The sequence below is a fragment of the Agrilus planipennis genome, unplaced genomic scaffold (assembly GCF_000699045.2).
Source record: "Agrilus planipennis isolate EAB-ADULT unplaced genomic scaffold, Apla_2.0 scaffold168, whole genome shotgun sequence".
NCBI lineage: Eukaryota > Metazoa > Arthropoda > Insecta > Coleoptera > Buprestidae > Agrilus > Agrilus planipennis.
In genome coordinates, this window is record NW_020442443.1 from 565,246 (window position 1) to 588,545 (window position 23,300).

A 23,300-nucleotide genomic window follows, 5' to 3' on the forward strand; every position below is an offset into this window, starting at 1 on the left:
TTTGAGCCGGTTCATCTTTTTTGCTCCATGACCTCTTGCGTTTGACGTTGTTGTATACAACCCATTTTTCGTCCCCAGTGATGATGCGCTTCAGAAACGGATCATTTTCGTGACGTTTGAGAAGCGAATCGCAGACGTCAATGCGGCGACACAGATTTCTCTCTGTGAGGACATGGGGAACCCCTACATCAAGCTTCGAGAATAATCCCAGGCCTTTCAAGTGGTCATAAACTGTTGAATTTGATTTATACGGCTTAAATGTGAAGTTGGGTGCAAAAGAATACAATTAAATCCTCTGTCGGGAAAAAACGAAATGACTTTCCGAACAATCCAATATATGTCACCGCTACTTTTTAATCTATACATCGAAGACGCGATCAACATCAGTAAAGACAGTACAACTGTAGGGATAGATGTGCAAGGGCAAAAGATTAGTATGCTTAAATTTGCTGATGATATAGCAGTATTAGCATCTAGCAAGGAGGAGAGCTAGCTTTAAATAAAATGGAAGCGGTATTGACAAAACAGTACTGTATGAAAATAAATAAAAGTAAAACAAAAATACTGGTATGCAAGGGAAGGAAAACTACGGAAAGAGCGAATATAAAATAGGAGACGAAAAAGTAGAAAAAGTGGTCAATTTTAGGTATCTAGGATGTCAGATAAGTCAAGACGGAAGTAGTAGGGATATACAGCAGAGGATAGCGCAGGGTCTAGTCGCTTTCAATAAAAAAAAGTCACTTCTATGCTCACGAACGGTTAATTTAGAAATTCGAAAAGGGTTGTTATAGGTATATGTTTGGAGCACGGCGCTGTAAGTGTGCGAAACATGGACAGTGGGTGCGGCGGAAAGGAAAAGGTTAGAAGCGTTCGAAATGTGGTGTTACAGGCGAATGATGAGGATACCGTGGATTAGATTAGAAACGAAGAGGTATTAGAAAGAATAGGAGAATACAATAGTCTATGGAAGTCAATAAGAAATAGGCGAGATAGGCTGGTATGACATCTTCTCAGGCATGAAGATTTAGTCAGACACATTTTAGAGGCGGAAACGGAAGTTAGGAGAGGTAGAGGTAGAGCTAGTTTAGATTACTGTTCGCAAATAGTTGAGGATATGGGTTGTTCTAGCTTTAGGGAAATGCGAAGATTAACGCAGGATAGGAAAGAGTGTAGGTGCGTGTCCATTCAGTCTTAGGACGTCCTTATGATGATGATGATATGTATATAATTCTTTTACATCAACAGTAGGTATCTGTTACTTGTTTCTATTGTTAAAATTGTGGTTGGTAAGGAAAGCAGAGGTGTTGTTATTAAATAAATAGTTAGGAAATCAGTGCAACAATCTCCCTGAAAGTTAAATTTGTAAATATTTATGTTATTTCTTGTACAATACACATTTTAAGTTTTCAAAATGTTTGATTTTATTCACATTGGAGAAAACATTAATGAAAGTGGTTATTCAAAAATAGTTAATTGACTTCATCCAACAAAGCCTTTGTTGATTTTTTTTAATTCAACTAGAATCTTAAATTCGATCTTTTCTTACACCACTTAGCCATATTTCACTTTTCTGTATTTAGTCAATAGAGCATCAGATAAATTACTAAAAACGAGGATGCTTGATATTTGGAATTTCTGACAGAATTCTTATATATGATTCAATGAAAAACCTTCAAACTCCTTTAGAAGGTCTATTATGTCGCAGAAGATGCACTATTTATTTTTTCACTTTCTTAGAGTTGTATGGAAATGCTGATTAGATCCATGATGTATAGAATATAAAGGTACTCAGTGAAGCTTTGAGGAATCAGCTAATCATGTTCTTTCCTTAAAAGCCATCTATCTAGTATACGTAGTCAATCAATCGTGAACGGACCTGTTTGAAAATTTGACTTTCAATAGGCTCCTTTCCAATATCGTTTGGAAAACGATGATGCCTACTACTTAATAGCGTCTTTTGAATTCCTTCTCTCACTTATGTAATATTTACCAGCACAGTGTGTTATTTTGCCTGTCATTAATAATCCTCTTTCTTAGATGGCATGCGAAATTCGGTTACGGAATGAGCACAGCTTATTTATTTAGAAATCGTCTTTTGTTTTGTATCTTTACTGTATCTTCCATCCGGAATTATCTGACTTCCTAGAAACCGAAAATCAGTGTTGGGTATGTTTGTGTATTTTGAGAAGTTTCACTTCATTAACGTGTTGTATAATTACACGTTGTATTTTTTTTTTATAAATAAAGTTTGGTGTTTGATTTTCGAAGTTATTTTTATTGATCACTTCGTGAACATTTGAGAAATTATACGCTCGTGTTTTCAGGGCAACATCAGCGACTTCTAATTTCTCGTCTCCCATCTTTATATTCACTCTTTCTCATAATATGGTCTTTTCTTATATGCAGGGTGTACATTGGCGGACTTGCCATAAGGCCCAGTAGGCGCGGGCCTAGGGCGGCCAGATATTAAGGGCGGCAAATCGTGCCAAAAAAATCACTGATAACAAATTCATGAATTATGTATCTAGTCTATAATGATGCGTGCTGAGAAAAGGGCGGCACATGGCCTGGGGCCTAAAGCGGATAGGACTGCAAATCCGCCACTGAGGGTGTAACAGAAATAATTGCCGAGCTTCTAAGTGTGTTAACTAAATCCTACAAACAATTGCACGGTGGGGTCAACATGGTGGTTAAGGCAACATTTTTTTATGAAAATCACAATAATTTAAGATTCGAAGCCGGTCCTGTACGTGAGTTGACATTATAGGGGTCTAGTGTAATAAAAACTAAACTACAGCTACATAGATGGAGAATTGTCGATTATCCAACGTCTTATCGTAAGATAAACAAACAATTTAGACTAAATAAATGGAATAACTACACTACGTAAATGTACAAACACGAAAAAACAATGTAAGTTACGTAAACATGAGTCGGTAAATAAGCATCATCCGGATAATTGTAATTTTATTAAAGCAAATAATTTACCAAAAAAATGAAATAAGTCTACAAAAGTTTCACACCACACATTTACCAAAATCGCAAAGGATATACCACAAACGAATTTGCCTAGCATCAGTAGTGATTATTGTGAAAATTCAAAATTCAATTCCGCGTAAAGCGAATTTGTCTGTAAACGGCACCATTTGGAAAACGACTAGGCTCAACAGCGCTTTTCTGTCGATACCACTAACAAAAGGTAAGCTGAAAATCAATTTCAAGTATGGTTTGTTGCAAATGATAAGGATGCATCAACTGCTCTTTTAAAGTAGAATGAAGATTCGGGCTATAGGGCCGTGGTCTAAGTGAGCTGTTGTGTCCAGACGTTTCGTCAGCTCATCCTCAGTGGTAGTGCTGCGTTGACAACGCGAACGTAGATTATATCTCCAAGTCTCGACAGCGTCTTCATTCTGCAATGGATTCCGGCCGTGAAAGCCTTTGCTCTTATATTGTTCTTTTAAAATTCGCCGCACTGTCTTCTATGAACTACAGGATTTTGTCTTTTACGACGGCGATATGTTTCGGACGTCTACGCTTACGATCCTGAAAAGTCTAGGGTGTACATTGCCGGCTTCTTGCAATGTCTGTACTGCATTTAAAGTGGTTCGCGAGTGTGCAAATTTTCGCTGAGGATTTTGATGAGTGTACAACTCAACTGTTGTATTAATATTGCATTTAACTTCGCTGTGCTACTACAGTATTGTTATAACAATGAGTGGCACATTGACTTAATTGCGAATGAGCGATTGACTTCGTCAGAAGGACAAAAAACTTTTACAGGCGGACGATAACACGGTGAACTATACTTAATCTAATCTGACAAATAACAAATAATTCATGAGTAAAAAAAGTACGAAAGAAATACAAAACCGACGTTGCTAATTCCCAGCTGATTGAAAGTGAAGTTGTATTGTCGTATTGATATACAGGGCCGTAATTGAATTTACCTGTACTTTCAACTGCATTTTTCTCGAAACCGGTGAACTTTCGGACATACAAACATTTACTTATCTTTCATGTTCTATAGTGCTCTATCAGCTCCTGCAAGCTCGGCGCTTATACGTTATATGACAAGGCTACATTAGGTGTATACATCGAAAGATGAGGATTAAAGAATAAAATTAAAACTGGACAAGCGTATTAAACATGATCATCAAAGGCAGCTGATTTATTGCGAAAATTAGTAAAATATAACAACCAAATTAGATTTAAGGGGAGTGTGGATATTTCTCTTTATTATGCTACCCATGATTTAATTCAGCATACACTTCACGTATGCGTATTAGGTGCTTCAATTTGATGAAGGAATTATCCAGATACCTTTGAATAACAATTGCATTATTAATACGATATTCAGTATCTGCGGAAGACATCATCACTGTAATGAGGAAGAAAACAGCTTGTGGCCTGATTCAAATGTCCGAATATTAGTACGATGTATGTTTGTATAAATAAAATACTAACACTACGCATAGCTTTTACTAATGCTAATGATAAATAAATGATAGATGCATTCAAAGTCATCTTAACTTGTCCTAGGTTATTCTTACGTGTTTCTACTTCACAATTTTGAATGAAATATATTGTAGCGACCATGAGCGTGATTGTGTGCGATCGGGCATACGTGTGTGTGAGCGGCTTATCGATTCGCCGACTAGCCGCGGGCGCTTTTCTTCATGTGCGCCGTATCTGTAAACGTGTGTGGCGTACCTGCGTTCCAGAAAAGCAATTAAACCGTTCAAAGAAACCGAGACTTCTCTGGACGGCTGGAGAACGTTCCCGGAAGGAGGCAAGGGAGTATAAAAAGGAAGAGGCGATCGCCGAAGGAGAGTAGAAATAAGCTGACCGTTGCAGAAGTGAATCGAGAAATAAATTGACAGTGATAGAAGTGAAATAAATAGCGCAGTGAATAGTAACAGTAGTGTAAATAAATAGAATAATTACCGAAGTTTAGTAATAATTTAATAGTGTTTTTAAGTTCAATAATAATTAGTGTAAATAAATAGTTTTCTTCATAAAAGTTAATTTGTTAAACCCACGAACATTACAATATGATAAATATTTATAATATACATATCTTACGCATGCATCTAACGCGCACTGTAATTAAACTTTGTTTATTAAATAAAATAAAAATACTGATAGGTGTGCAAAGGATGACGAAGAAGTAGCGAAAGAGCGAATATAAAGATAGGAGAAAAATTAGAAGAAGTAGCTGATTTTAAGTATCTAGGAAGTCAGATAAGATAGGACGGAAGGAGTAGTAGGGGCATGAAGGTCTGGTCAGGGAGATATTAGGAGCAGAAACAGGAGTTAAGAGAAGTAGAGGTAGACCTATATTAGATTACTGTTCGCAAATAGTTAAGGATATGGATTGTTTTAGCTTTAGGGAAATGCGAACATTAGCTCAGGATAGGAAAGAGTGGAGGTACGTGTCCAACCAGTCTTTGGACTGACGACCTTACGATGATGACTAATTTTATTGTTGTAAAACCATGTATCAAGCCAAAATCTGATAGATAGGTTAGCATATTTAGCGATCTATCTAAGCATTCTGAAAGACAAGGGCTTGCCTCCTCCGTCCAAGCTTTTCTACAATTTCGTTGGATAATTTATGTAAGTTCTGGGGACAGACAATTTTTACTCCTTTTCTTTTACCCTGACCACCACCCACCCATTCCAATGATTTCTAAAAAGAGTCTAAGGAGGACCGTCCACACTACCCTCCGAGTTTGCAGACGTTAGATTTGCTCGATTAAAGCGCGAATGCATAGAATAGGGTTTTAACAATTTTTAATCGAAAAATACACTTAAAGGAAACTTAAGGATGTAAGAATGAATTATACAGATTTAATACTGATAGGTATTTGTATATGTTTGTGTGAAATCAGCTTTCAGATTAGACATAGGGAGCAAAGATTAACATGCTAAGATTTGCAGATGATATAGCAATATTGACGTCTAGCGTTGGGCAGTTAGATAGCTTTGAACTGTAGGTATGGTATGAAAATTACTAAAAGTAAAACCAAAATATTGGCGTGTAAAGAATGTAAAAGCATCAAAGTATACCCTGAAAATGAAAACCTTCGAACGATTGTATAAATGGTAGACACCCACACCCCTTACGCTTGCATGTAGAAAAACGTACAAACCTGAAGTTTGGACCACTGAATTCTGCCTATACATCGAACAGCATTCCGCCATCCTAACTTTGCTCCATAAACAAGTTCTGTTTCCGTCAAGTGATACGTTCCTGTTACTGCAACTTCTTTTTGAACTTGCTCCCAACGGGAACGGTGAGAGGGAGTGTTGACTCTGAAATTAATAAACAAGTTTTTAATAAATATTCCTGTGTGATACTTTTCACAAAAAATATATTTTTCATAATATTCTTCATGTTAACTTGTTAAATTTTTAAGACGATAATGACCATTGTACTCTTACAATCAGTTCTTGAAGTTTCGTGTTTTTCCAATATTACACGCAGACTATAGCAAAAATTACAGGTTGGCTATAAAACTCTTAAATCTATCTACGTGTAGTAAAATTCTTCTAATTTCTTACGTATTTAACAGTTAATTGAATAAAATAATTCGAAATGGTCTGTATTCTGTCGAAAGTGACAGACGCGGATCGCGATTTCGATCATTTTGGATCTCATCAGCGCGTCACAGGCAGCTGTCTTAACAGTGCGTTTTAGAAAATACTACAAATGGCGCAACAAACGCCATCTGTAGCACGATATTACATTTTAGGATTACGTATGCTCCAACAAGGTCCACTTGTGTGGATATCTACTTGCTGAAAACGAATCCCGGCATAGCCAACCTCAACGTGATAGGCACGTTAGCTTAATCGAGTAAAATAATTTGAAATGGTCTGTATTCTGTCGAAACACGCTGATGAGATCCAAAAAGATCGAAATCGCGATCCGCGTCTGGCAGTTTCGACAGAATACAGACCATTTCCAATTATTTTATTCGATTAAGATAAAGTGCCTATCACGTTGAGGTTGGCTACGCCGGGATTCGTTTTCAGTAAGTAGATATCCACACAAATGGACCTTCTTGGAGCATACGTAATCCTAAAATGTAGCATCGTGTTACAGATGGCGTTTGCTGCGCCATTTGTGGTACTTTCTAAAACAGTTAATTGTTTTCTGAAACAGATAAGCACATTATGTACATACGTTCATAGTAAAATTAATATGTACCTTGTGGGTCTGTAATATTTATGTAGACATAAGCTACAAGAAAATACAACAAAGTTCATATAGTGGTCAATATTCTACCAAAACCGTCAGGCATAGATCGCAATTTCGACCTCCTTGGGCGACCTCAGCACATCGTAGATAAATCCGACAGAATACCCACCAACTTCACCTACTGGCTTAAGACAGTGCTTTATGAATCACTACAGATAGCCTAATGAACTGGATCTGTAGAATATTGACATGGTTTGTGACTTTCAAAAATATTCGACAAGGTCTATAAGGATATGCAAGAACTCTTTCAATGTATAATGTATCAAATACTTACACCTGAATGTAAAAGACAATTAAAGACAGCATGCTTGGAAATATTTCAAGAATTCATTTGTTTAGACTAGGATAACACTTCTGGTGGACTCGTTCCATCCCCAGATTACCTATGTAGCTACGGGAATGCTTTGTAAATACATACATATACTATATAGTTTGAACTATTCCGCTCCCTGTTTCTTAAACTTAATCAGGGTAGTGTATTAAAGACACTGAATGCGTGCAGTGTTGTTTTCAGAAAAGCGTCGAGTTTATTCACTGAGCGTTCTGCCTTTTATATTTGTCTAACTTTTGAATCACTTGCTAAATGAACATTTTGCACGATTAATATTTTTGATAAATAATTATCCGATGTTGATAATTCGTAGGGATAAGGCTTTTGTGTAGGTACTTGGAGAAATTACGATGCAAGTTCGCCCTTTGTGATAGATTTCCCATTAAGGTAGCTGTAGAGGTCACACTGCGAGTTTGCCCTTTGTGACCATTGTACTCCTCAGTACCGATCATGCCAAGTAAATGATCAAACACTAGTATCTGAAAAGCGCACATCGCGAGTTAAGTCCTTTGTGCTCATTATTAATTTGAAATCATTTTTTCGATTTTTTATTTACCCACTACAAACTACCTCAAATTAATGAGGGAAAAATTGTTGTTGTTGTCACACCCCCTCCGGGAATCGAACCCGGGACCTTTGGCTTTACGCACCAATGTTCTACCACTAAACTACGAAAGGTGACAACAGCAACCACGACTAATCGACCCACAAGGTTAACGATCCATCGATTTACCTTGTATTAATTACGATTAACCTTGTAGGTCGGTTGGTCGTAGTTGCTGTTGTCACCTCTCGTAGTTTAGTGATAGAACATTGGTGCGTAAAGCCAAAGGTCCCGGGTTCGATTCCCGGTGGGGGTGTGACAACAGCAACAATTTTTCCCTCATTAATTTGAGGTAGTTTGTAGTGGGTAAATAAAAAATCGAAAAAACTATTTCAAATTAATATTGCATATTAATCTACTATTAAGTAACTAACAATGTCATAGGATTGCTTTATGCTCATTGCACATCTTAGTACTAGTTGTAATATAGTATGAACAAGTAATACCGGCGCATTGCGAGTTACAGCCCTTTGCATCTAAGGGTGGTACTGGAGCCGACATAATGCTAGTGCGCCCTTTATGCCCACTGCATGTCTCAGTATCATTCCTCAGTAACTGTCAGGGCCAGAATTGAATTTACCTGTAATTTCAACTACGTATTCATCGAAAACGGTAAACTTTCGGGCATACAAACTTTTACTTAATTTTCATGTTTTGTAGTACACCATCACCTCCTGCAAGCTGAGCACTAATTCCTGTTACACCCTATATAAGAACTTTGTTGTTGTGTTTGTTTTGGCATCTATCACGTAGGGGTATATACAGTTCAACACCGAGCGGCATGACCTAGAGCAGCGGTCGGGGAACCGGGGTAAATTATCCCAAATGGGGTAAAAATGAAATTTTTGGGGGTTAAAATGAAACTTTTGTGCGTAAAAAGTACATATTTTTAATTTGCTATTTTATACGAGGGTGGATTGATAAGTTTCCGGCCTAACCAAGAGATGACGCCACTAGGCCTACCTTGAGGTGACATTCTATAGTACCATCCTTGGATAGCTTGTAGCTATAGTTTCAGCCCGATCTCCTTGCTAGTGTAGGTTTGACAGCACGCTGAACAAGACGCCTCTGTGGTTTTCGTAAAAATGGAAAAGCAGGAAAATCGTGCTGTCATCAAATACTTTTATTTGAAGGGGTTAACGCCGAAGGAAATTAAAAAAGAGATGGACTCAACACTGGGGACATCCTCCCCGTCATATTCAACCGTTAAGCAGTGGGTTTCCGAGTTTAAAAAGGGTCGTGTGAGCACCTCTGATGGGCCTCGCTCAGGACGCCCCGTTGAGGTCACAACTCCAGATATGATCGAAAAAATTCATCAAATAGTGCTGGGAGACCGCAGATTGAAAGTGCGTGAGATAGCTGAGACCTGTAAGATGTCATATGAACGTGTGCAACATATTTTGCACCAACATTTGCATATGGAAAAGCTCTGTGCAAGATGGGTGCCGCGTTTGCTAACAGTCGACCAAAAATTGATTCGAAAAAACATTTCTACCGCAAATTTGTCATTGTATAAGCGTAATCCAAGCGAATTTTTGCGTCGATTCGTAACCGTTGACGAAACGTGGGTCCACCACTACACTCCTGAAACCAAAGAACAGTCTAAACAGTGGATTGGACCAGGGGAACCAACTCCAAAGAAGGCAAAAACAATTTTTTCGGCGAACAAGGTTATGGCTACTGTTTTTTGGGATGCAAGAGGTATTATATACATTGATTACCTTGCAAAGGGTAATACTATCACTGGTCAATACTACGCAGACTTATTGCAACGTTTGAGCCACGAGGTGAAAATTAAACGACCTCATCTGGCGAAGAAAAAAATCTTGTTTCATCACGATAACGCACCAGCGCACACGTCAATCGTTGCGACGGCTAAAATCAACGATCTAAAGTTTGAATTGATGCCGCACCCTCCTTACTCTCCAGACCTAGCCCCGAGTGACTATTTTCTGTTCCCTAATCTCAAAAAATGGCTTGGCGGTAAGAGATTTGCGGACAATGAAGAAGTAATCGAAGCTGTAAATGGTTATTTTGAGGAGCTTGACGAATCAGTCTATAGAGATGGCATTAATAGACTGGAACACCGCTATGAGAAATGTATCAGCCTTGGAGGAGATTATGTTGAGAAATAAAAAAAAAAAATTTTTAAAAACCTTGTTTTTCTTGGTCAGGCCGGAAACTTATCAATCCACCCTCGTAAACCTGTTAGTAGTTTTTTCAACTTAAACAATTTAGCGACATATGCAGGCCACGCCATCTCACTCCCCACCACTAAGTATTGTTTTCTTTTCAAAATTATCATGGGGGCTATAATATAAAAGATGCTAAAAAGAGGCGATTTTCGTTTTCTTTTGCTCTACGCCATGGGATAATATCAACTTACACAAAAATATTTTGGGGTAATGATTAAAAAAATTCCCCGACCGCTGACCTAAAGGTTTAAACTACTGCTTAACATTTGGGAGGACGTCGGTTCTATTCCGGGTTTGTCTGCCTTGGTTCAAGTTTTTCTATGGTTTCCTTGGATCACTTAGGCAGATGCTGGGGCAGTAATATTCCGCAGATAATATTTCATTCTCTTCTGTCTTTATTTTTTTCACCCACTCCCACGATTCCTGAATAGAAGCTGAAGAGGGCCTTCCGCCCTACCTTCCGGCTTAGTCCGGAGGGACTGCTCGCCCACCAGCTTTAGTGGCTGGAGGGAACGAAACCCTCAAAAGTTTTGCAGTTCGACAAGTCGATATCCCTATGGCCTTATCGAATAATTTTATTTATAGTGGCAATATTCTGTATAGATGACGTTATTTTGTTTACTCCAATAGATAACTTGCTACTGGGTTGTTGGCTTGATGGGTACTCGCTGTGTTTGCTAATAAATTGCTTATTACGTTGGATTATGTTTTACATATTAATGAGATCGAGTGGACTTGACGAGCGAATAAAATTTTTTTAAATGAAAAACTCGAACAATCGGGAAAGAGATACAATATTTTTTAATTCGAAAGAGACCTAGCAGTGAACGAAAATTTGATCAGACATTAGCGACAGCTACATATTCGCATATCTGTAATAGGCACCTATCGGTGTAGCAACAAACAGACAAAGTGGAAGAGCTACTACAAATCTATTTTTGCCTAACACACTGTCTAAAAACATTTATCTGTTACGTATTTCCACTTTACTACGTTCATTTATTGATACCTACACATTTGTAGGATATTACCACTGCTATTTAAAATTTTAACATTAAAAAGAGAAAAACGGAAAGAAAATGTATACATAGTTTGTTTTCTTTTCTCTACAGTAGGTACGTGCAGAATCAAAATCAATTTAAATCAAATGATCATTTGATTTGAAGTTTATTAAAACGTAAAGACGAAGCAATCTATACAGTGCTGCACGACCACAAATAAAAAAAGTTAGCAGATTTTATAACTGGTAAACTAAGTAAAGTAACAGTTCATTTCTTTTTTGTCGTAAGAATAAACGAATTCACGTTCTAGGCTATGAAATTTCGTAAACGGTTGTAAACTTTTATGGAATTCAAATGTAATTAAACCGACATTTTTAAAATAGTGGAATAACGAGGATAAAAGCGCTGTCCCAGTGCACATACGTTTGCTTTAAGTTTTAACTTATACTAGTTGAACTCGTACAAATTTGGACTAATAGTTATGCATAGAACGGATTACGTACAACGAACGTTCTTCATAACCCGCCCGGTGTGCTTGTACTTCACCCATGTTGATCACTTTTCCTCCACAACCTAATACAGTGAAAGGTGAGATGAAAAATGATGCATCTGCTGGGAGGATGTGGGGAAAGCATATTAAGTGGAAGTGGCGATGCACTGATCCTACTAAAAAAATATAATTAAAAAAAGAAAGGGTTCAGCTTAAGTGATGAAATGGAGGGATGCAGTATTCAAATAAAGGATAAAAAAATTAACTCATGTATACGATAAGGTTTTTTATTTGAAGGTATGTTAATTATAGAATAGAAAAGGATTAGGAGGGTAGTAACAAATAGCTGTGTGTCAGTAAGAAACAATAGAGAATTTAAACGGGGTTGTGTGGACATAAACTGTAGACAATAATATAGAGAGCACGAGTGCGTTTGTGTGCGTGTACGGCTTATCGATTCATCGACTAGCTGCAGGCGCTTTTCTTCATGTGCGCCGTATTTGCAAATGTGTGTGTCGTACCTGCGTTCTCGGAAAGCAGTTAAACAGTTCAAAGAAAAAAGTAACTATCCGGATGTTTCGAGAAAGCTCCCGAAAGTAAACAAAAGAGTATTTAAAGGAAGAGACGATCGCCGAGTAGAAATAAATTGACCGTTGCAGAAGTGGGAAGAAGAAATAAATCGACCATTGTAGAAGTGAATCCAGAAATAAATTGACAGTGATAGCAGTGAAATAAATAGGGCAGTGAATACTGATATATCAACAGTAGTGTTTTTAAGTTCTTTAATAATTAGTGTAAATAAATAGTTTTTGTCTTAAAAGTTAATTTTGTTAAACCCACGAACACTACAGTAGGTATTGCAATGTGGTATGGGAAAATAAGGCAGGGAAATTTGTGTGTATAGTATGGAATGATAAGTAATTATTTTCCTTTTTCTTTTGCATGTTAAGGATAAAAGGGCGCATTGCATGTAATGGTTGTAAATATTTTTTGTAAATATGAAGAATTTATAAAATAACTTAATGTTTGATGTTAAATAAATAGGTTGGTAGGACATCAATCTTTCAATATCAATTCTTAAATATTTCCCTTACTCGATAGTATTATGTTAGAAGATTTTTAAACAGCTTTATTAAAAAAGCAACACGTTCGTCTAATTTAATCTTAGCTGCATTTGGTATTTGCAATACGTTCAGTATTCTGGTATATTGCTGCGGGCCTAAACACCGATGTAAGTGAATTTACGACAAATCAATTGTCAATAAATGAATTTACTCCTAAATGCTCAGCAGCGTATTCTGCCAGTATCTCTACATTGTTTGATTGCAATTGAATGCACGTATATCAGCGACTGTTTACGTTCAAGATTCTATTAAGTTGATTGTAGATCCGGTCTTTACAAACTACAAATTGCATTTAATCAGTATCGCTAACCAGGTGTACCCACAGCTCAGCAGATTGTCTCATCTAATTGTGAATGACTTTGTACATCATAATCCTGCGATACTAAATATAAAGGTTAGGAACCTTAACACGAGTGTTAAAAACAGTTTTTATGTGTACTAGAGTTAGCAGTATTGTTTGTATTCATTTGGGGTTTTGTTAACAGTTTATGTTTTATAAACGGTAACATGGAAATTGGTTAGCGAAAATCATCGGAGATTTTTGATTCCGCAAAATTTCGTAGAATCTAAAAAGAATTGTGTGGTTTTATGAAACCATGATGCAAGTGAAACTTTTCGGATTGTAGACATTTAAGTGTAAATTTTCGGAAAATTATTCGATTTAGGGTATTAAAATTAAAATCGTGTTCTTAATCTTATCTTAGTGATTGGAAAATAGGAATGATAATGCGAAATCAATAGTATACAAGATATCCAACTATAAATTTTAATTTCAATCTGCGTATGATAGTACGGAATACATAATAAATACAATCATTCAGATAATAGACTCATGTTAAAAACTGAGAACAATATTTATTTAAATCATTGAATCACTTTGAACTTCAGTTATTCTATCAATAATTTCATCTTCGCTTTGAGTTTCCCAGTCTATAAATGTAATTGTCATGCACTTGCACGAATAAGTGAGAATATAAATGTGACACCGTTAGCTCAGCAAGCCATTAGCGCCGCCATATTGGTTATGGCTGCTCTGCCGAGCGCTTTTCAGTTTTACCCCTACTCCGCGGTCGGCTGTAATGCGGCATGCGATAGATAGACCAAAAAATTTAAGGCGATTTAATAAAAGTTTCACTTTAAAAAAACATGTCACTTCTATACTCGCGAACGGTTAATTTAGGCATTTGAAAACCATTATTGAAGTTAAAGTTTGAAGTCCGGCTATATACAAGTGCAAAACGTGAACGTGTTTAATATGGGAAGTTGCACGCGAATTATGAANTATAAATTTTAATTTCAATCTGCGTATGATAGTACGGAATACATAATAAATACAATCAATCAGATGATAGACGCATGTTAAAAACTGAGAACAATATTTATTTAAATCATTGAATCATTTTGAACTTCAGTTATTCTATCAACAATTTCATCTTCGCTTTGATTTTTGAAGTCTATAAATGTAATTGTCATGCACTTGCTCGAATGTGTGAGAATATAAATGCTACACGGTTAGGTTATGGGAGCCATGAGCGCCGCCATATTGGCATTGGCTGCTTTGCCGAGCGCCTTTCACTTTCACCCCTATTCCGCGGCCGGTTGCAACATGCGATAGATGAACGAAAAAATTTGAGGCGAAATAATAAAAGTTTTACTTTAAAAAAGTTGAGAAATGTCAGCAAACGTATATAAGTGTGTGATGTACGTAACTTAGCTCTAATCTTAATGAATGGAAAATCGGAATGATAATGGGAAATCAATAGTAGACAAGATATCCAACTATAAATTTTAATTTCAATCTGCGTATGATAGTACGGAATACATAATAAATACAATCAATCAGATGATAGACGCATGTTAAAAACTGAGAACAATATTTATTTAAATCATTGAATCATTTTGAACTTCAGTTATTCTATCAACAATTTCATCTTCGCTTTGATTTTTGAAGTCTATAAATGTAATTGTCATGCACTTGCTCGAATGTGTGAGAATATAAATGCTACACGGTTAGGTTATGGGAGCCATGAGCGCCGCCATATTGGCCTTGGCTGATATGCCGAGCGCCTTTCACTTTTACCCCTACTCCACGGCCGGCTGTAATGCGACATACGATAAATGGACGGAAAAATTTAGGGCGATATTGATAAAAGGTATCGATCGTAGCGAGACGTCCTGACAATAATTCTAACTAATCCTATCGGATTAGCTGTCACACAGTGAGTAGAAAGAGATACGGGTGTAATTCTTTTTATTTCTTTTTTATAATAGAAGAAAATAAATAAAATTATTTTAAAACATGGAAAATCATTCTAAAACAAACAACAATATTGTCACGGCGTGTCGCTACGATCGATGCCTTTACCAATAATAAATGTTTCACTTTAAAAGAGTTAAGAAATGCCTGCAAAAAGTATATAAGTGTGTGATGTACGTAATTACAGTTTCCGTAAGGGTACTTGTTAAATAGTAGTTATATTAGCGGTTTTAAAGGGATGCTGCATATAGTTGCATGTTATCTAAATAAAATTTTTGAAGTTATACATCTTTCTCTAAGTGAATTGACTCGAACAACTAATTGTAAAATCAAATTATTACAACTAATTGTAAGACCAAGAACTATACCAAATCTGTAGAATCACTTCACGTACTAAAATTCTACTTTTCCTAGAAATATACTTGTCAACGGTAGTAAAAATATATGTTTCTCTTGTACTGTTTTAACGTTATACGACTTAATGTCGTAGAAAAATGCAAGTCAACATTTTCAAACAGTAATTCTTCACGTTTGCATTCAGGAAACGTGGCGTTCGAGTTTGTGCACGTAACAGCTCGTTGAGAGAGATCCATGTGATTTAGTAGCTCCGGAAGGAAGCAAGTTGTTTCAGCTATTTACTACCAAATGTGGAGAGGAAAATGAACTTGGTACTTAAACAACTTTCCCAGTTATTTCAAATGTAAATATAATGGGACACTAGCAAACAATATGATACAATGAAGTGAACACTTTTTGCAAGGACATAGCTAGAAATTTTATGGAGCAGCTTAAAAAGAATAGGTAGCTATGAGACAATTTAAACTTTTGTAGGGTTAAACTTAATGCAATGGTGAATTAATTAAGGGAGTGACAGCAATAACAATTTTTCCTCATTAATATGGGGTTATCTGAGTGGGTGAAAGTTAATTCAAAAAATTAATTTACTAGTAGGTAAGTAATTTACGATTTAGCTGTTATAATGGTCAGCATTATTATGAGGTGTAACAGAAATAAGTGCCGAACATTGGAGGGTGTAAACTACATGCGATAAACATTCGTACGGCGAATTCAGCAGCGTGGTTAAGGGCAATTTTTGAGGTGAAAACTTCTTTAGCATCGTTGTGATTTGAAAATCGATGAAACGAAAAAGCGACAGTAAAAAGAGACAGACACATAAATTCATAAAAAGATTTACCGTGGGAGAAAATGAGATAGGAAGCCTTACTATTTTTATATTCGTGGTGCTCTGCATCCTACCCCCTCCACTCGTGTTTACCAAGGCATAGTGAGAGTTTGCTGGGGCCTCAGCGTTGTACGTGTTTTAATACGTGTTTGTGCGCGCATGCGTAGTACAAAGCTTGAGGAAAGGCATCACAATAACCGTGGTATTTTGTATACGTGTACGCTTTATATGTTTGTAGAGTTTTTTCATTATTTTTATAATAGAATTCTTCAAATATGCCGAAAACGAATGCAGAATACTGTCGCGATCTTGAAACCAAAACTTTTGAAGGTTTCACTTCTACCAGGTGAGAATTGCACACGTTTTCTTTTTTAAGAAAATCAATAATTTACAACCCGAAACCGGTCCTGTGTGTGAATTGACAACGTAGGTGTCTAATAGGAACTGAATAGAATAGTACGACAAAAACTCTGCAACCACGTGGATGAAGAAGTAAACATTGGCGACATTATCGAACGTCTAAAATAAACAAATAAATATAAACAACTTAGTACTTCACATAATTTTGAGAAAGAAAGAAGACAATGTACGTTACGAAAACATAAATCGGAGCGAAGGATGTACGAATATGTGATTATTATTATTCAAAATTTCGTTCCACGTAAAGCAAAGTCTATAGGTAAACAACATCCTATGGAAAAAATTAGGCTATCCACTACTTTTCTTTCAACCACCGACATAAATCCACTCGCGGCTAAAAACCAAGACTTGTACTCGCTGCAAATGATAAGGATGCAGCAACTGTTCCATTAAAAAGTGCCACACTGAGAGCAGCCGACGTTCTCTGCTTTTTCGTGTATACTATTTTGGAGGATTGTCTTCTTTGGGGATTTTGTCCTTATAGCAGCGATATACATACTTTAAACCCGTAAATACGTATCATGTGACATTATTGTAACAACTGTTCTACAGTGACTGAACTGATACTGTATGGATGAACTAGTTTATTGAACTGCAGAGAATTTAAACGCTAAAAGAATAAACGGCTATTGGAGGTTGGTTCTTAACATAAACACTCTAAATCACATTTAATCTAATCTTATAAATACACAATGCATGAGCAAAAATAATACAAAACAAATACATTACTGATCATGACCAGAATTGTATTTACCTGTAGTTTTATATTTTTCTCGAAAACGGTGAACATTTGGACATACAGACAAATTTTATGTTTTACAGTGCTCTATCACTCTAGCTAGGCACTTATTTCTGTTACGCCGTGCATTACTAGAGTAGTAGCGTCACCTTAAATTATTGCAGTTTTCGGCTTTTATTTTATTGGTTTGAAATTGATTGAATTATTTCAGTACCCAAAACTGACGTGCTTTATCGTTTCGGGAACTGATCGCTTTGGTCAAAACGTTTGGTGGTTAGAATTCTAACTGGGATGAGGTTCATTGCGTGCTCAGGTTCATTTGCATAATATTAAATAAAAAAATATACAAACGGATTACAGTCAGTTCGTTTGTTTATATTGATTCTACAAGTAGATTTATTTGTGATTTTAGGGGCTGTAGTAGTAAATCAAATAAAAACTTAGATCTTTACTTACCCATTTACTTAAACGTGTTTTTAAATTAAAAGATGACTCCGATGATGACACGCTTTATATTGCCAAGTAAGTCAATAAAGACTAACCCAAAAAGAGATTATTAAAAGCTGCAGACATCCGATCATTTTTAATTTTGTGTATCAGCAGATTAAAAAGAAGTAAAACAAAGTAAAAAGTTTTCATAAAGGTTAGTAATCCAATGGGAAGCCAATTTTTTTCTTTTAAATTAACAAATTTCCTATCGACTACAGTACAATTCTTTAAGATTCATGAAGATGATAAAACATTTTTCTCGAATATAATACAGAAACATTTACAAGAGTAAATGGAGTTCAAAATACACGAACCCAATACAACTAAGAAAACCCAAAAATAACGAACGGATGCAATTGGGACTTTTAAAGATAAAAGAGGGAAAAAATTAAAAGTAAAACATAAGTAAAGGTAACCATGTAGGCTAGTCAAATGTATATACGTTTTGAGCGAAAAGGAACAGTTTCGTGTGATATAAAATACCACAAATGGCGCGGTAAACGCCATCTGTAGTACAATGCTACATTTTAGGATTACGTATTCTCAGTAAGGTCCATTTAATATAGGTCCGACGAAGGAAGCTGGCGAGCGGTCGCGCAGGTACTTGCCCATTTATGACCTATTTGGGTAAGTCACTTGGAACCGATACACAAATAAGCTTTCAGTAGGCGTAAATAAATAGTATTAATACAGATAGGACAGTGGCGTACCAGAAAATAATGTAGAAACATAACTTACTCAAAAGATATTGCTTTTGTTTTATACTCAGTTTTCACATTCACTGACATCATGGGAATCTCTATCACTGTCACCAACATCAACAATTTAATTCTTTTGTTTGTCTGTCTATTACTTGCTCACTGATCTCTATTTTTAAATATTTAATCTACGCCGCTGATAGAAGAATTGATACTGAAGAGAAAGGACTGCAATCATTATACCTACAATTGCCTACTTTTGCCACCGCGCATCCACGCCATTTTAAAATTTCCGTCAGCTTCCAGCGTCAGGCCTGTATATGGATATCTTCTTGCTGAAACGAAATCCCGGCGCAGCTCACCACTACGTGATAGGCACGTTACCATAATCGAATAAAATAAGTCGAAGTAGTCTGTGTCCCAAGATCCAACAAAATCGAAATCGCGATCCGCGTCTGGCAGTTTCGACAGAACACAGAACACTTCAAATCATTTTATTCGATTATGGTAACGTGCCTATCACGTAGTGGTCAGCTACGCCGGGATTTCGTTTCAGCAAGTAGATATCCATGTATTTAAATGGACCTTGTTGAGAATACGTAATCCTAAAATGTAGCATCGTACTACAGATGGCGTTTACCGCGCCATTTGTGGTATTTTATAAAACGTGCTGTTAAGACAGCAGGTAAAATTGGTCTATGTTCTGTCGAAACTGTCTGCGATGCGCTGATGTGATCCAGCAAGGTAGAAATCGTGATCCGCGTTTGGTAGTTTCGACAGAACACAGACCACTTCGAATTATATCATTCGAGTTTCATGTGAGTTCCTGTGGCTTTAAATACGAACAGTAAAAGGCATATGCAGGAAGGCTAATAATTTAACCGACTTTGTAAAATGTTAGGAATATAGCATGCAACATACAATTTTGATTTCTCATTCAGTAGGTACTCCTTGATAATGTAGATACATTTATACAACCGTAGAATAAAAAATTATTAAATGGCACTTCTCTAGTGTGCGTACTGAAGGTGTAGAAGGGTAGGTTTGCGTTTTCGTTTGAGAGTCGCCGGATTCTTATAAAATTTACAATTTTGGACGACATTCATAACTTAAGTTTGAAACTAACGGACGATTACAAAACTCAAAAGCGACCTGTTCGACTATTACATTGTATTTATTAAGGTTAGTGCCATTGGCTCCGTGAATGTGAAGGAAGTCACTGTATCTTTCGAACAACTATGCAAAATAAGAAGTTGTGTCTATTTCCAAGTTAATGTCAGAAAATATACACCTAGAAAAATACCGTTTAGATTTGGAACAAGAACATTCACTACTATAGTTGTATTTAGGGGGTTAAGATGATTAAAAAAAATTTATGTAAATATTAAAGAAAATTGCCCGACTACAAATGAGGACACTTTCCCTTTTAAAATTAATATTTATCCTAATCAATTATCTGTCTGTATATTTTTATGTATCTGTACTTCTATGTGCTTTGGTTGAAATAAATAAATTATTAAGACATTGATTTATTAATTACTAATAGTGGTCAATGTTAATACGCAACATCAACTTGAAATCACTTTTCAATTTTGAAGCACTACAAATTTCCTCAAATTAATGAGGAAAATATTTTTGGGGGATCTTTTCGGGATCTTTGGCTTATTTTATGCTTGGGTGGTCAAAACATTGGTGCGTAAAGCCAAAGGTCCTGTGTTCGAGTCCCGGCGGGGGGTGACAACAGCGTCGATCGTGTTGAAAATCTAGCCCGGTATTTCGCAGTCCTCTATATTCTGCGAAAGTTACTGCTTCCAATCTGATCGGCATTTGTCTAGATTTCGATTTACTGGTTACATTTTGGAAGTAGACACATTAACTATTCAATAAACACACACAAAATCCGTCTATCAATTTGAAAGCATGTCCTATTGCAAACTACAGTGACCACCTTCACATTCATGAACCAGGGGCACTGACCCCTTGTTTGTACCCCATTACAACTGGAAAAAAAAAACGAAAGTCGAATGGAAAACAGAAATGTCATATTTATTGAACAAATTCTGCTCACTGATGAGTATTACTTTCTTATTTGTGATTGAGAGCCATCTATAAATTACTTAACGTAAAATTCATCAATTTATGACTCTTCTCTCCTCCCCACGTATTGGGACTGTAACACGTGACCTGACCCTTTCATCCCTTGTTTGTCTGTAACATATCGCTTGCATTAACAATAAAGTTTTAGCTTTAATTAAACAAAAGCTTCCTTAATTTCTAATGCTAACTCAATTTTAAAAAATTCTAAAACTTCGACCTCTTACTGCCCTTAAGTAACAGGAATATAACACCCGGCTGGACTTCCCCTTCCTCCAATTAGCGCTTCGTAGTTTATGGCATCCCCTTATTATGAGCCATCCGTTACTGTAGATTGTTCGAAAGAAAATAGACACTTAAATGTATCGCAACGGACGTAGTACCCTCAAAAGGTTAACGTATGGGATGGAATATCTTAACCTTTTGAGAAAGCAAATCAATCCTGGTTAGCTTCAAAGGATAAATATCAATTTTAATAAAATTTGCTGTCAACAAGACGGTTTTGTCGCGCTCACAATGTGATACCGGCTCGTTACTTCCCCAATCGCATTATTTGCGAATGCAGTTCGATTATATGGCCTTCTAGACCTACCGATTTATCCCCTAATAATTATTTCCTTTGGGGATACATCATCGAGAAAAATTGGCACAAACATGAGCGTGCCGGTAATTTAGATCAGCCTCGTGTGTAAATTGTCGAAGCGACAAACAATATCGTATTTGAGATGTTGGAAACCTCTCGTCGAGTGCTTTACAAAAGATTAGAATACTGTTTTGCACAGTGTGGTGGTCTATTTGAGCCCCTTGCTGATAAAACTCCGCTTCTTATTTAACCTATTGTGTTATCTGAAAAAGGAGATATATCAGTAGCATTAAGAAATCTAGGTACTATTCCCCATAGGTATATCAAGAACTACTTGACCCGGCGAACTTCGTACCGCCTAACAGTCAATAAATGTCAAGTTAATTTTTAGTTAAACTTACTATTAATTTCGGATTTTATTAACATGATAACACGATTCATAGATTCTGTGTTGTCAATCTTGTGGGACTAATGATTGATTGACCGAATGATCTGCAACTAATGATACGAATCGATTTGGCAGTTATTGACATTTGTTCTTTGTATTTTTGTTTGCATTTCGGTTCCAGTATTTTATATATATTTCGGTATCTTTCTAGATTTGAATATGCTGTTTTCGCCCTATTTTCTTTTAAATTTCTATTCTATAATATGTAGTATGTCCCTGATTTGCAGTGGACATCAATTATTACAAATCAGCTATAAGCATCCGTGACGGGAGCTGTCAATTACGGAAGATGGCGTACTAACCTAATTTATTTAAAAATGAATTTTTTGTATAATTTTTTTCCGTGAATTTTTCCGATATTTTAATAGTTATTCTGCTATTCAGGGCGGAGACGAATTTAACAAATCAGGGGTTATTAAAGTCGGCCCGTTGTTGTGTTATAGATGGTGTAATTAACCCGATTTTGTTTTATGCATTTAGATTTAAGATATACTGACAGGCAGCGATAATGGATTGTTCTAAAAATGTTGTCAATGTTGTGGTACTTTATTAGATTACATTCTATATATTTGAATTTTCTTCAAAAATGTTTTATTCATGTGAATTCCGATATTTTGATAGTTATTCTGCTATTCTTGGAGGAGACAAATCCAAAAAATTCAGTGATCATCAAAATCAGTGCAACCAATCTTGATTTTGTTTAATGTATATAGATTATTGTTTTTTGTAGACTGATGTATGTAAGTTTACACAGTTTCAACCCATTACATACTATGACATTAAATAAGTTGCCATATATTTTCACATAAGTAATTTTTAATTCGACCCTGATTAGCGGTAAACTCCATTACAATGAAGCTGGCTGAAGGCAGTGATCTTAATATTGGAAATTTGTATTGATTAGTTACTTTCGAAAAATACATAGGTTTGAAAAAATTGTTAGGGTGTAGTTGTCTTGGAGGGACATATAAACTAATATCGGAGCAAAGAAAAGAAGAATCAATTAAGCCTGTCATAATACGAAAAATAAATGGTATGTCATTTGATTTTCTAAGGGACTTCAGTATATATTTTATTAGAAAATCACAAAAAAGTGATTGTATCATAGCACTTAAGGAACATTAGAATATGTAAGCATATGGTAATTATGCACTGGTCCGAGTGACAACGCATTCAAGAGGGACGGTAAACTGAATCTCGTAGTTTAGGTCTATTAGAAATGGAGCAAATAAGTCCCATCTGTCCTACATCATACATATCTACATGAACAAAAGAAAGTCGTTTTAGTTACACTATTTATAACTCAAGAACGGCTGAACCGATTTGGCTGAAAATTGGTAGGGAGGTACCTTAGAGCCGGGAGACAGACATAGGATACTT

At 36.2% G+C, this 23,300-nt stretch overlaps 1 protein-coding gene across 1 annotated transcript in view; it reads right to left on the reverse strand.

Moving 5' to 3' along the window:
* Nucleotides 1–23,300, reverse strand: part of LOC108740077 (nitric oxide synthase, salivary gland) — a 182,566-nt gene that overhangs the window by 76,360 nt on the left and 82,906 nt on the right. The window contains exon 3 of the mRNA XM_025980368.1: nt 6,153–6,315. Within this exon, the coding sequence (XP_025836153.1) occupies nt 6,153–6,315 (163 nt within the window). The remainder of the gene's footprint in view (nt 1–6,152; nt 6,316–23,300) is intronic.